Source organism: Apostichopus japonicus, chromosome 19 (genome assembly GCF_037975245.1).
Source record: "Apostichopus japonicus isolate 1M-3 chromosome 19, ASM3797524v1, whole genome shotgun sequence".
Taxonomy (NCBI): domain Eukaryota; kingdom Metazoa; phylum Echinodermata; class Holothuroidea; order Aspidochirotida; family Stichopodidae; genus Apostichopus; species Apostichopus japonicus.
In genome coordinates this window covers 8,504,807-8,520,124 of record NC_092579.1, presented here as the reverse complement: position 1 = coordinate 8,520,124, position 15,318 = coordinate 8,504,807, and the positions used below count along the sequence as shown (strand labels likewise).

General features: G+C 36.9%; 1 protein-coding gene across 20 annotated transcripts in view; it reads right to left on the bottom strand.

Moving 5' to 3' along the window:
• LOC139959461 (delphilin-like) overlaps nucleotides 1–15,318 on the bottom strand; it is a 52,346-nt gene that overhangs the window by 13,149 nt on the left and 23,879 nt on the right. For 2 of the 20 annotated variants that reach the window (XM_071957100.1, XM_071957108.1), the window contains exons 5-13: nucleotides 15,175–15,263; nucleotides 14,671–14,835; nucleotides 13,713–13,897; nucleotides 12,710–12,780; nucleotides 9,859–10,010; nucleotides 6,490–6,654; nucleotides 5,334–5,405; nucleotides 3,512–3,595; nucleotides 3,111–3,272 (exon numbers count right to left, since the gene is read on the bottom strand). In XM_071957100.1, the coding sequence (XP_071813201.1) occupies nucleotides 3,111–3,272; nucleotides 3,512–3,595; nucleotides 5,334–5,405; nucleotides 6,490–6,654; nucleotides 9,859–10,010; nucleotides 12,710–12,780; nucleotides 13,713–13,897; nucleotides 14,671–14,835; nucleotides 15,175–15,263 (1,145 nt within the window). Of the gene's footprint in view, nucleotides 1–1,762; nucleotides 1,799–3,110; nucleotides 3,273–3,511; nucleotides 3,596–5,333; nucleotides 5,406–6,489; nucleotides 6,655–7,659; nucleotides 7,720–8,397; nucleotides 8,425–9,858; nucleotides 10,011–12,709; nucleotides 12,781–13,712; nucleotides 13,898–14,670; nucleotides 14,836–15,174; nucleotides 15,264–15,318 lie in introns of all 20 variants that reach the window. The other 18 variants (XM_071957105.1, XM_071957114.1, XM_071957113.1 and 15 more) reach the window with 14 other exon arrangements.

Sequence of the window (15,318 nt, the reverse complement as noted above, 5' to 3'; positions counted from 1 at the left end):
ACAGATTAAATCTCTTTTCATTTTATCACATAATATAGCTACTCTAACTTGTCATTTTCAAATTTTCATCAGTTTCGTGACAATTTATATTCAAAAAGTTGTTAGTATTTTGAATCCTCAACTGCGAGTTTGTTATCGCCAGACACGCAAAAATACTAAAATTTTCCGGGGCCTTCGCCCCTGGACCCCACACAAGGGGTTCCATCCCTTAACCCCACTGGGGCCCTAAGGCGGGCCCCTTGACCCCACGCCATTATGCTCGCACGCAACAGGGGTTGGTGTGTTCGCTGCGCGAAAACACCGGTGGTAAATCGGCAATTGTTTTTAGTGTGTTTGCGAACACACTAAAAACAACAAGGAAAAATTATCGTAATTATCGAAATATCGCGATAATTTTTGAACTATTTATCGTGACGTTAAAAAGCAAATATCGCCCAACCCTATTTTTCTCCCTCTCTGTCAAATTTCTGTTCCCTTTTTGCTGTGAGGGTCCAGAATTGCGAATCAGTTTCCATGTTGTCATGTACCTTATCATATAAGTATAATGGTACATTTACCATAAATGTCACAATTTAATTCATATTAAAAGAAAGTATGAAATCCCTCCCAAATTTATGTCACTCAATGAAATTGGAAGGAAGAGGGTTAGCTTGGTATGACAGAACTGCAATATTCATTCTAGGTGAGCTAGATCAAAATTTAATTAGTGATGATGATGGATTAGTAAACCTAATGATTCCAGTTTACAAATTATCTAAGAAAGGTAATGGTACTTCTGTGCATCAGCTTAAAGATTAAAACAGTTTCCAAAACGATGTTTTCCATATTTCTGGCAAGTTAAGTTTTAAAGGCCACAATGTCAATAGTTTGGCACCAATCTGTGAGAGCAGCATTGCATGAAGACTGAGGTTATGAAGGCCAGCCAATCTAAGAAAATGACATTCCCCACATCAACCAATGTTACAGACAATTGTGCTGGGAAACGAGCCCTAGAAATATTTTTCTCTAAATTGATAGAAATATGCCCTGAAGCAAAGTCAAAACAATTACATCCACATGTTTCAAAGTACTAAGTGAAATTATTCAGAAGAAGAAGTCAATCTTTATCAGGATCAATCTTAAAGAGAAATTAATAGTACCGTCCGGTAACTCTAGCCCCCCTTTTTTTGCACAAGGTGCGACCATTTTTGTTTAGGTTATAAGATTTCAACAGTCTACAAAACAAACACTCTGGTCGGGCAACTTGCACAAAGTCAGATGAAATGAATTTCTTAAAGAAAAGAAATATACTTAATTGGGTGTATGAATGGTTGTTAGTGGTGAAATTGGTAACTCTAGCCCCCCCCCCCTCTTTTTTGCAGAAGGTGCAATCATTTTTGTTTAGGTTATAAGATTTCAACAGTCTACAAAACAAACACTCTGGTCGGGCAACTTGCACAAAGTCAGATGAAATGAATTTCTTAAAGAAATAAACTTAATTGGGTGTATGAATGGTTGTTAGTGGTGAAATTGGTAACTCTAGCCCCCCCTCTTTTTTTTGCAGAAGGTGCAACCATTTTTGTTTAGGTTATAAGATTTGAACAGTCTACAAACAAACACTCTGGTCGGGCAAATTGCACAAAGTCAGATGAAATGAATTTCTTAAAGAAAAGAAATAAACTTCATTGGTGGTATGAATGGTTGTTAGTGGTGAAAACTGATACACAGAGACCAACTTAAAATGGAATATTAGTGACATAAGGAGAATCACTCTTTTAAATACCTTCATCTGAGGTGTTAAAATCATGCAGAACATATGCTGTAGAAAAGGTATGAAAGTATTAACATCGTTATAAACCAGCACTAGCAAAGTAGCCATCTGCAATATTAAAATCAGCTTTCATAACAAATTTGCTAATTAACCCACTGCTAAGCCAAGTAGGCTCCTTTAATGTTAACATTGATCAACAATTACTGTTAATCAACCCTACCCCAGATAGATATTTGCACTGTTAATATCAACTTTCATACAAATTGGCTATTACCCAGCACTAGCCAAGTAGTCACCTCCATATATCTATTTATACGAAGTTGGTACTAACCAATGTTTGCCAAGTAGGCATCTTCAATGTTGACTTTGACATTTATGAAGATACTGCTATTAACCAGCCCCGGCCAAATAAGCATATTAACTATTTATAATAAACTTTGAATACAAAATTTTGTAATAAACCACCACTAGCCAAGTTTGCATCTTCACTTTTAAAATCAACTGTAATACAATTTTTGTTATTAACCAATGCTAGCCAAGTAGACTCCATCTTTTCTCATATCCATAATGAGAATCTGATACAACATGGTACCATACAATTAAATGACCATCTCTGCAGGTCTTACACAAAAGTTCCTTTTTGCAATATAACTAATATTCTCAAATTGAAATATTACAAGTATGATGGCCTGTGTCTTTTGCAAGAGAGGCTTAAGCACAGAGTATTATATTTCAATGGTTAAACAGGGCCTTCATATCTTGCATTATAAAACTTAAGCTTTGCTTTATAAAATATTGAGGAAAGGATAGAATTTGGGAGGGGGGAGCAAAGCAGTAAATTGGTTGGGTTTTTTTTTTCTTGAGAAGAGAACAAGATGGGAATGTTTGGGAATCTAGACTTTCACCCAAAGGCCAATGTTCAAAATAAAGAATACAGCAAGTAATTAGAGTAAATACCAGCGCGAAAGCAAAAATCATACGATTTAAATTTAACGTACATAGCATAAAAAATAAAATTGGTTTGAAATATGTTCAAACACAGTACACAAATTTTCAATTTCTACATGTATCAGGGATGAGCCTAGGGTAAAAAAAAATATCACAGAACTCTGCCAAAATTGCGGTACAGGCTCCAGTTTGCGTATGCTACAGTGTGTTAGGATACGGACATTGAGAGGTCTAAATCTCGGAGGTAGAAAAGGAGTCACAGATATTCCGCCAATTCGCGGAAAAAGCTCATGCCTGATACATACCTAAGCGTAGAGGAAATGGCACGGAAACAATCAAATTTCCAAAGAAAAGATACCTTAAACTTAAAATTTCAAATGGAGAGATTTATATGGCAAGTTGTTAGATTTACCTAGCCGTTGGCCATTCCTCTTTGGAATAGGAAAGATGTCCTCATCATCGTCATCATCACCATTGTAAAAGTCCTGCTCTGTTAGCGTGCTATGTCGTGACAGCTTGTTACGAGACGGCATGGCCGTGGCTTCCGGATCAAACCTTGGTCCTTGAAAGTCTTCTGAAATATGTCATTGTTAATATATAAGCGAGGAAAGCAATAGCATTAATTATTAAAATGCAGCACAAATTCTGAAAAGCATTTTCAAGGGATTTTGAAGTATAATTATGCATATTGGTTTGATACAGGCAATAAGTTGGAAACACAGCACATTCTTGATGCATGTTACGCGTAAGATGGGAAGAGAATAGTTCATTTCCTTGTGGTTTTTTTCATTAGTGTGGACTATAGCTTTTTACCTGCACTGACGGTTGCCCTCGGAAACGATGTTTCAAAGTCGTCCCGTCTCCTGCGTGAGCCGATGAGATGGGCCCCTTCAGAATCTGAGGGTTAAAATTATATTATTTGTGATGAAAAACATTATTGAAAACATAGTATTTACCAAATGAATGCTGTAACGTTAGTTTATAGATTTTACTACTGGCCAACCAAACAAGGCCTTGCACTAATATTAAACACACACATTCCTTAGAATGTGGCCTTCCAAATAAAGATTGACCCCTATGCCAATGACTTGAGAGTTTCACTGTACATTGACTTTTAAAGGCAAATCAAAGTTCCATGAGTGAGGGGAGGATGTTACTGTGAGCTAATTGTCCCATGACTAACATATTCTTTGAGGTCATAAAAAGTTATATGTTTTCCTATTGAGGGACTACTAAATAGTCCAGCTGCTTTAACTCTTGCGACTCTGATGTTTAAAGGGTCATTCCTCAAAACTAAATGCATTCCTCAAAACTAAATGCGGTTTTTTCAAAACGGAAACCACTTTTGAAATGTACAACATAGACTGAAGGCTATTTAAGGGGAATGATATTAACATAAATTACAGTCACATAGTCAAGTCAAGTATTTTCTACTTTGCCATAAATTTGTCACGTTTAACAGCCACAAAGAATTACATTTTAATACTTGTAATTTTCACATTCAACTTAAAGGACTCCTTGCAGTGGAATAGTATAGTGTTGCATGTCATCACCCAATATCATAGGTGATAAAATGAATGTTTATTAAGCCCACAAGTATCTGCTATTAACCAACAAACTGTATTCCATGTTTGGTTCGATTTTTAGTTTGTGGAGTTATTGCAACTTCACAATTTTCGCCTGAAAAAAATGTTGTGCCTAAGTGGTCGCAAATATGTTTGGCCCAATCAAACTGGTTCCAAAATAATACTAGCCCCAAAAAATTGAACCAGAATGGTCCCCACAACTTTGGGCCCTAAGAATGTGTCCCACCATGCATTTGAGATGGAAATACAACAAATTGGGCCCACCCAGCTTAAAAATGGGCCCAGAATTTTGGATGTTCACAAAAAATGTAGGCCTACATGAACCAGCTGTTAACCAACAACTGTATACCAATTTTGGCTTCAATCCAACTGAAGGTTCACGGACACCCATGCCAAACCTGACCACATAGGTTCATTTGCTTCCAGCAAGGAGGCAAAATTATCAGAATGTAAAAAACAACTTTCAAGTTTTACTTGAAATAATGCCGCTTTTCAAACTATAAGAAATTGGTACATTAAATATAAAATAGACAAAAGTACAGAATAAGTAAAGTATAAACAAATACACAGGAAACAAAAGAAATTTAATGAGTCATCACTAATGGCTTTAGCAATGATAAAAAAAAACAGTAAAACTTGTGCAAAGTTTCAGAGACTAATAGAGGGACAGATCATCATCACCAATTGCTAATTTTAAACAATTATTTGCAACTGCAGATGTTTACATTTCAGTCACCAATCATGCAACAGGCAAAGAAAAAAAAAAGTGTGCTACTGAAAGACACCAATTGATGGGAAACCAAATTGCTCATCAAAATTTAAACCGCACAAACTGGCCAGAATTTTCCCACAAAAATGAGAGCAAACAAGGAAGGGGAACAAAAAATTTAAAAAATAAAAGTTTCATAACAATAATTTATTGGTTAGATGTAAACATGCAACACTACCTACTTTATACACGACAGGCTATGATTAATAATGTACACAGGCTGTAACTGGCACAACGAGCAAGCATGCATGATGAGCGGTGTGAAGGCAAAGCTACTTACAGCTACGTGAGCTTCTAGATATCTGACTGCTACTCTCCCAATGATCACTGAGAAGATCTGCAGCTTCACCGACTACAGAAAAGCAAAATAAAAAGCAGGCAAAGAAGAATATAATGAAAGCAAATTATAAACTTTGGCAGAATTAAAAGAGTTAAAGCTGAAAGGATGATTGAAAATAGTTTAATAAATATTTGCAGGAATGTTATTTCATTTTCTTTGGGGGAAGGGGAGGAGGGGGTGGGGGGGTGAGGAAAGATGGAGAGGAAATCTTGGTGAGCATACAGCTCTTGTAGCGTAAAAGAATCATGCCTATAAATGCCTCCGATTTGATTGCATGTCATACTGACAGAAGATATGTTTGAACAAACTACAATATAAGGACTGGGAAGAATTTAAGCAATTTACAAAGGGAAAAGTGAAAACCACAATTGAGAAGTTTTTTTTTTTTTGCGTTGTACTATGACTAAGTTGGCTAGGTTTCGATCAGACAGCCTTGAATGGGTACAAACCGGAGTTTGCTTTTAAAACATGCCAGGCAATGAGGTACTGTACTGCCTCTTCTTTAATGACATCAACTGAATAAGAATTTACACTGTGTTGTAAATCGTTAAACTTTAACCCATAAACAGCATGAGTTAAGCATATGTTTACTTTAGTAAAACATGCTTTATTTCACGATTTGGCATTGGAGAGTGGCAAAAATGTTTCATATCACAGGTGTGCTAGTTCATCATGGATTGTTTTTGTCTTTTTGGTCATTAAATTGGTCATGAGAAATTCCTACAACATTCCAAAAATAACTAGTGTAAAACAAAATACATTTTTGTGAGACCAGTCCATAATGGTATCGTTGGCTGTGTTTGCTTTCACTTATCCATAAACTAAATGACAATAGGATGTTTGCTGCTAGCTTCTTTCTTAGGTGGTGAATTGGGAAGTGGTGAGGGAGGGGCTGGGGGGGGAGAGGGCGTAGCAAAGTGGTCAAACAAGGAGGGAGGAGCCAAGAGGCAAAAAAGGTGGTGGTAAGACAAGAGTACAAAAATTAATCAGGGATACATCCTGGTTAGTATTTCAGAAACTTCTTCGACAGCTTGGATTAGTGTTAATATTAGAATATATTGCAGCCTACTTTACGTAACAATTTAGCCTTCTTCACCTTGTCCAAAGTCATCTTGAAAACCAAACATGACATCACCACTGGTTGGTGCAACCTGATACGAGGCTCCTCGTCTTGAGAAGGGAGACTTTGCGTAGTTCAAAGAAATACCATCGTCAGGGTGGAGAGAGCCCGAAGAGTGGGGTTTCTTTTTGAAAACGGCATCTGTGAGGAGGAGTAGGAGGAGGAGGAGTAGGCATAGATTGCAAGGAGAGAGAGCAGGCTGAGGTGAAAGAGCAGACCGCAGGTGAGAAGCTTGAGGATTGGCTGACGATATGAGACATCTGACTCATTTACGTCAGTCCTGATGATGCCGAACTTTAATGGTTACCACTCGAAATATCCAACTATTAGACCCTATGCATTTAAACTTTGTACTGCTCTCCTCCAATTGGCAGTCCTGACCAAAGACAGAGGGAACAAATGTTTAACAATATCTAAATGAGCTGATAACCTTCAAGATAATCTTCCATTAGCCTCACACAAATTTCCTACTGTACGGAAGTAGTCTTCTGTGCAATATCTTTTATATGAAGGCTTACTTTTCATATAAAAGAAAAAAATTGTCAACAGATATCCTCAATAGCTAGCCACAATAAAGACTTATGAGCTTCCTTCTTGTATGTAAAGTAGGCTACTGTAGGCTAGATACATCTACTATGGAAGTAAGGAAAGCTATTTCTTTTTAGGACTTTAAATATCTTGTGAGACACTTAATACAACAAACTAAACAACAAAATGTCTGTTCAGGTGTAGTTGAAGTCAAGAGAAATGTCACTGGAATGGAACTGCTCTTTTTTTTTTCACAGAAAAATATCTGAATAATAACCATAAAGTTTGGCATCACCACTGCAGGGCTCAAAATAAAAGCTTGAAAGGGTGGGGTGAGGGGGATACAGAATAAATCACCGATTATAATTACTCGTTTGAACAGGGAACTAAATTGCTATTAAGCAATTATGTTGCCACTTTAAGTTCAGGGATTTAAATGCAGGCTTAACATGCATTGAACACATGTGCAGCAAGTTGGTCATGTGCCTTCCATTCTCTGTTATTTCAAGCCCAGAGGTTGCAAATATATTAAACCAAACCTTACAGAGATACACACACATATGTACTGTACTACTAAGGATAATATATCACTGAACATGCAACTGTCATGATTAATACCTGTATCCCTAGGCAACCTCTGAAAGCTGCGAGGTTTATGTTCCATATTCATAACCCAGTCTGCAGGAGAAAATATTCCATTTGACAGACACAGTACTACATCACATAGAAAACAGTTAGATACCTTGGATACATGAAAGCTTTTTCTTATTCTTTTTGTTTTTTCCTTTCCGTATTTTCAATTTTTTTGGCCCTTCTCCTGAGATTGGATAAGTGTTCTTCGGCAAATTTTGAAATATGCAATCCAATTGGTTGGTTGTAATTTACAAACTTGACCATTCACAGTTCATAAAATGTTTTATGAAGAAAAAATATACAAGACTGCCAACTTCTCCTCATCTCTGAGGTAATAACCAGCTGAGGCTGTTACTTGAAAAAAAAAAATTATTTCCTCTTGGGAAAAAAAATCTGTGAATTACATCAATTTAATCGATTTGTTGTGATTCTTAACCAAACAGATAGATGGGTTTCAGAGAAAGTATTTAAAACAAAAAATGGGCTAATTCAAATAGCAAGGATAAAAAATTAAAAGGGAAAAAATCAAAAGGTCAAAAACCAGATAATTGATAAGGCTTGGTATAAGAGAAGAACATTAACCCAAAAGTAAAACAAATCAGATCGACACTAGGCCAGGAGTGAAACTATAAAACTGCAAAAAAGCTGCAATATCAAATTTTAAAAAAAAAATGTTTCAAAGAATCTGCTTGAGCTAGTAACGATTATATATGAGAACTGTACCTGGTTCTTCCAATATTACTGGTAGTCCTTTGTGGAAATTCAAATACATGAATGATAACTTTTGTATTTTGATGACCCTCATGGTTTAGGCATTTCATATTTTACATTAAAACTGACCTAAGTTTTAAGTTGGGGGGGGGGGAATATATATTATGAAGCAAATAATTGGATGATAGGAATTAACTTGCAAAATGTAAAATTCAAATGTTTGCATGATAAATTGACACAACTTGTACTTTCAATGTTTGGCATTTTTGCTACTTCAAATCTTGTTATTATTACTATCATTATTACCTTTTTTTCTGCATGTTTATACTTATATTTTTTTCTTAAAACAATTGTTTAGAACTTTTCAGCAAGCAAAAAAGAAGAGAAAAGAAACAAAAATCAATTGAGCAGACTGAATAATTGGGTTAGAATGGGATATGCTCTATCTCTCCCCCACCCCCCCCCCCCCAACTGAGCGGTTGGGCAATTCCGACTAACCTTCCAGTCAGTTTGCTCTTTATGAATGGCGTACAAATGGGTTATTTCAGATGACAAATTAAATTGCAAAACCCTGCTTGTTTTTTCGGTGTTTTTTTTTTCGACTGGATCTATCGTTATGTCCATTCTGTTGTATTTCACTATTTTATAATATAGACAGTTATATGAATATTCTATCATAATAAAAACAATAATAATAATAATCATAAAAATGTGGCAGTTATTTTTACGACGCTTAGGCGACCATGCTGAAGCATACATTGATTCACAAGGATTGTTGGCATTCTCTAAGGAACAAACAGCATTGAATAAACGTTTCTTTTATGCATGCTTGTTAACGTTTCCAGCTTGAGCGGTAGGTGGGAGGCAAAGCACTGAAGAGGTAAATGTGATCACAATCTTTGGTTTGCTGTATAAAATAAGACTATTGGTTATTCAAAATGCACAAGAATATATCTGAGACTCACCTATACAGTCAGTGTTAAGATGCTTGTTGCATCCCCTCAAGCAATGAGATATCTGTCCAACTACTTAATAACCTACTAATCTGTACTTAATTCTCTACTAAATCTCCTGACAAATTTGTAAGGATTTTTTCTGGTTGTCCCGCAGACAGCCAGGCCTTACATTTTGGGTTTTCCCCACAGGAAAATTGTTAGTAGTAGGAATCACAATACAACTGAATAATCAGCTGTATATTATGTAATAAGGGTGATATCACTCAAAAGTAGAATCAAATCCTACAAATAATGATTCAAATTGAATTTTCTTCCTCGAAAATTGTAGGTTGCATGCACATACAATAGCCCTGTTCACTGTCAAGGACCTAAGCTACTATTCTCACATGTGGACAAGATGAACATATAAAAACGACAAGCAAGCTAAATAGAGATTAAATGCCACCCACAACTAAACTCATCAATGCTTTGAATTTCTAAAATTTCTGACATTTACTGTAAAATGTGTAAAACAAACCTGCAGTATGCCGGTCTATTAAATAGACAACTTTCTTTTTACAAACTTCCTGTTCTTCTTCTGGCAAGATCTGTACAATGTACGGCCAAATGGTCCTCTTGGCATTCGTGTCCAGGATCGGGAAGATCTCGACGATAAGAGCATCCAAATTCCTGCAGATATGGAATACAGCAGACTTGTAATGTAAGTACAATGTCCCTAATACAAATACTGGTAAAAGTCCACTAGTACTGGCAAAATTATCAGTACAAAGCCATGAGTATGAGTTGTAGGTACTTTGTAGGTACATGATAATTATATGTTGCTGAAATCGAGTACCAGTACCAGAACAAACCCATGTGTATGAGTATGGGAAAATGTACTCCAGTAAGAATATGAGCACAGTACAACAAAACACCCATGTGCATTAGAACGGGAAAATGTACTCCAGTATGAACATGAGTACAGCACAAGAACAAACCCATGTGTATGAGTACGGGAAAATGTACTCCAGTAAGAATATGAGTACAGTACAAAAAAACACCCATGTGTATGTGTACGGGAAAATGTACTCCAGTAAGAATATGAGCACAGTACAACAAAACACCCATGTGCATGAGTACGGGAAAATGTACTCCAGTATGAACACGAGTACAGCACAAGAACAAACCCATGTGTATGAGTACGGGAAATGTACTCCAGTATGAATATGAGTACAGTACCAAAAAACACCCATGTGTATGTGTATGGGAAAATGTACTCCAGTATAAATATGAGTACACTACAAGAAAACACCCATGTGCATGAGTACGGGAAAATGTACTCCAGTAGGAATATGAGTACAGTACAAGTCACCATGCATTCCTTCCAATCCATATTACATGCATACTGTGGTCTTTGCATATTAATATATCCCATGTGTTAAACAATACAAACATTAAAGGTTTATGTTTTGTAATCAAAAATCTATTCTGTGAGGTAGTTTCTTGTGAGAAAGCCAACATTTTGTAATATTGTGACGTCTGTTATAATCAGATTACATGTAACCAATCACATGCAGAGAGAGGTCCTTATCTTTCATTGGACACATTGGATACTTATCTAGTGTCTGTACTTTGTCTGTGAGGAAGTTGTTGAACCAAATGTGAATTGTCTGTAATATTAATAACATGTGGCAATACATCATCAAATGGATACATCATCATTTCCTGTGAATAATAGCCTGATTAAGAAGCAGGGGTTAAAAACAATACATCAAATAAGAGCTTTGATTTATTCCTCGTCTAAAGAATCTGAGGCCAATTTTGAAATTGTCTCCGCTTGTTTGGTAATCTTATCTAAAACAATAACACAATGATTCTCTATTTACTGTATGTCAATGTTGCCATGGTAAATTTAACACACTCAGACGATCATCTGTTCCACTACAGGTAACACTGTATGCGTTGGTTATCCACAAGCTTACCAGGTTTGATGAGTGATGAGCTTACCTGTCTCCTCACAACCTCAGAACTCTCACTCATGGAGGTTGTGTGGAGATAGGTACGTAAGGAGCAAAGTAAACTATTGTAGTTCTGTGTCAGGTCAAGTTATACATGGCAAAGCCCGTCAATCCCCTTCCCACCCCCACCCCCACAAATAATGTCTACCCAGGGTCGGAAACCCTTGCTGTATTTCTCATGAACAAGGTTTAGCATTAAGTATCTCCAATCCCCTGCTATTGTACCAATACTTCTAGCTACTTCATTTTATTTATTTCTCAGTTTCCTGTGGGAAACTTGAACTTCCCACAAATCTGGGTTGGTTGGTTTACAAGGTTTTCCAACTCTGTACATACAATACTACGTAACTGGGAAAACTACAGAGAACTTTCTCTCACGTTACTTGTTCTTATGTTAGTGACTTGCTTAAATAATGTTGCAGCCCACTTCATTTAGCCTAGTTTGTAGTTAGGATCTAGTTTCCTTTTCTAATGACAAGCTTTCTAACTAGGATTTAACCTACATATACCTGGTAACATTATGCTCCTTTAATGCCTTCTTCTAGGGTTTAACCTACATATACCTGGTGACATTATGCTCCTTTAATGCCTTCTTCTAGGGTTTAACCTACATATACCTGGTGACATTATGCTCCTTTAATGCCTTCTTCTAGGGTTTAACCTACATATACCTGGTGACATTATGCTCCTTTAATGCCTTCTTCTAGGGTTTAACCTACATATACCTGGTAACATTATGCTCTTTTAATGCATTCTTCTAGGATTTAACCTACATATACCTGGTAACATTATGCTCCTTTAATGCCTTCTTCTAGGGTTTAACCTACATATACCTGGTAACATTATGCTCTTTTAATGCATTCTTCTAGGATTTAACCTACATATACCTGGTAACATTATGCTCTTTTAATGCATTCTTCTAGGATTTAACCTACATATACCTGGTAACATTATGCTCTTTTAATGCATTCTTCTAGGATTTAACCTACATATACCTTTTAACATTATGCTCCTTCAATGCCTTCTTCCAGGATTTAACCTACATATACCTGGTAACATTATGCTCCTTTTAAGGTTTCTTCCAGGATTTACTGTACATATACCTGGTAACATTATGCTCCGTTAAAGGTTTCTTCCAGGATTTACCGTACATATACCTGGTAACATTATGCTCCTTTAAAGGTTTCTTCCAGGATTTACCGTACATATACCTGGTAACATTATGCTCCGTTAAAGGTTTCTTCCAGGATTTACCGTACATATACCTGGTGACATTATGCTCCGTTAAAGGTTTCTTCCAGGATTTACCGTACATATACCTGGTAACATTATGCTCCTTTAAAGGTTTCTTCCAGGATTAACCGTACATACCTGCTAAGATTATATTCCTTCAAAGCTTTCTTCATCAGTTTCCTTTCTTGAAGAGTAAGGTGGTGCTCCATCTACAGAAAGACAGAAGGAAGATATTACTGAACATTTTATTGAACGATCAAAACCTTACCAAACTATTCAAACAAGACAACAGTCAGTAATAAGTATCCTTGTCTGATAAAGATGTCTTTATTTTTATCAGCATGGTAGAATATCGACATAAATGTGTTGTAATACTCTTAAAACTCTATTGAGCATGTAATTCTGACAATAGATCAGAGATGCTCACAACACTGTTCAAATAAAGATTTTTAGATGGTTGGTGATATATAGCTTGGATCTTTGGAAAGATGATAAGAAGATTGAATCCAAATCCGCCCAAACCAAATGCCTGTATGTAAATCATTTTCTTTCTTGATATATCTGAAGTAGATAGTAGCATCTTCACCATCTGCCCTCTCTCTTCACCTTGCTCGAACACCAAAATAGCTTTTTCCCCGCAAAGACTATAATGACTGACTGATTTCATTTTGAAGAAAGGAAACATTGTTGTCCTTCTAACCATCTCAAGAAGAGGACTTAGTTGGATTATGAGAGATAAATCCATCTCACACAATAGATGACAAACCCCTACAGATAACACTCTCAAGTTTGTTAATCTTAGAATCATCCATACAGACTTATAATGCATGAGTTACGCATGTGAGAAACATTACTCACGGCTCTCAATCGGTCCCTTTTAAAATCTATTTGAAACAAACTAATAACTTTTACCTGGTAAGTAATATATTTCACTAAAAAAAAATTTAAAAATGTAAATTGTTAGCAAAATTAGTACTCGTGTATGTGCTTCAAAAGCTACACAAGTGCCAGCATTTGGCATCTGTGAGCACCTTCAAAAATCGAAAAAAAATTCTCAAATGGGAGGGGGCACCCCCTCCCTCAGGACGGCGATCAGTATGCCCAGCACTCAGGAAATCCTGGGCACATCCCTGAGACTTACCATCTCCTTGAACCGTCTCCCAAGAGTCTGCATGTCCATCTGAGACAGCTTCTGTGTGGTGACGCTGCGGGTGTCATCCGTCGTGGTGTGTGACGTCTCAGACTGCCATCCCGACATGGAGGACGTGTCGCTCTGCGAGGACACACTGACACTCGATGACATCGAAATAGCAGCCAAAGACTGACCTGTGTGAAGGAGACATCAAGACAGGAGATTGAGAAAGAGAAGTACGCAATATCGTTGTCATGCACGATACATGTGGTAATTTACATACAATGAGTAAATGCAGTGTCAGGATTATGTTGACGAATGCCTCCTATCAATTTTTTGGTTTTTTTCCCATCTCTTTTATTGACACATTTGATATTTATACAAATATTCATGATAATTTTGTGAGTTCTTTTTCTTCTCTTTAGTTTTCATAGTACATAACATTATCAATACATACAGTGCAACCGCAGAGACAAAACGTACAATAATACTATTCAAATATTTATAGCGATCGCAATAACAAATGCCTCCTATCATGTTAATGATCATAGGATCCACTGCATGATTAAACAATCAATGAAAAGCTATTAAAGATGACTCGCTTCACGTTACACCTGCACAAATATTATCACAATAATACACATCTCAGACTATGACCTTTGACCTTGATTCGAACAGAAATCTTGCATCAAAAGGGTGACCCTAATCTCCAAGGATTATGTAAAAACAATAATATCCGGAAAAGCGCTGGCAGTATATTATACCTAGTGTACATGAACAGGGATACTGCAGGTATACTCAGTTATTGAATCCGTAATGTAGGTAATAACAGAAAAATATGTAATGTTTTTCAAAATGGAGGATAATAATGAAAATGTCATACTGTTGGCTCTGTGGAGTTTCCTGACGAACTAAGTCAACTTTGGTTAATTCAACAATTGTTCTCGTTGAAGAAAATGGGACTTACCCTCAGATGGAAGAGGAGGGCCAGTTTCTACCACCATTTTAGGTTCATCCCCACTTTTTCTTAGCAGGGCAATGAGCTCATTGTGGGTAAGATCCCGGACTTCGTAGCCATCTAGTTTAAGGATACGATCGCCTGGACGTAGCCCTGACTGGCTTGCTGGGCCACCTGATGAGTGGGGGGATAAAAAAGAGTGTGCATGAGAGTATGAAATATTATTTACATTTTGATTCAAGTAGCTCATCTGTGGAATTCATCTTCAGGGAATATTATATTATACAATAGGTCAAGTCCACAGTGGCTTCCCAGGGGAGGGGGAGAAGGGAGGAGAGGGTAGGAGGGGGAGAAGGGAGGAGAGGGTAGGAGGGGGAGAAGGGAGGAGAGGGTAGGAGGGGGAGGAGAAGTGAGGGGGAATGTCTGGCAATGCCACTGCAAGTCCCTGAACGAAGGTGACATATCTTTAACTCTCCTGAGTTGCGCATTGATACTCAGGCAATCTCTACTTACCGGGCTGTACGGATTCTACGATGACTGGTTTATCGCCAGCTAACACAAACCCAAATGCACCAGTTGATGCTCTGTTGATCTGAACAATTCTGAAATATCAAAATATGATACATAGATATTGTGTGAAGAAACGAACATCATAAT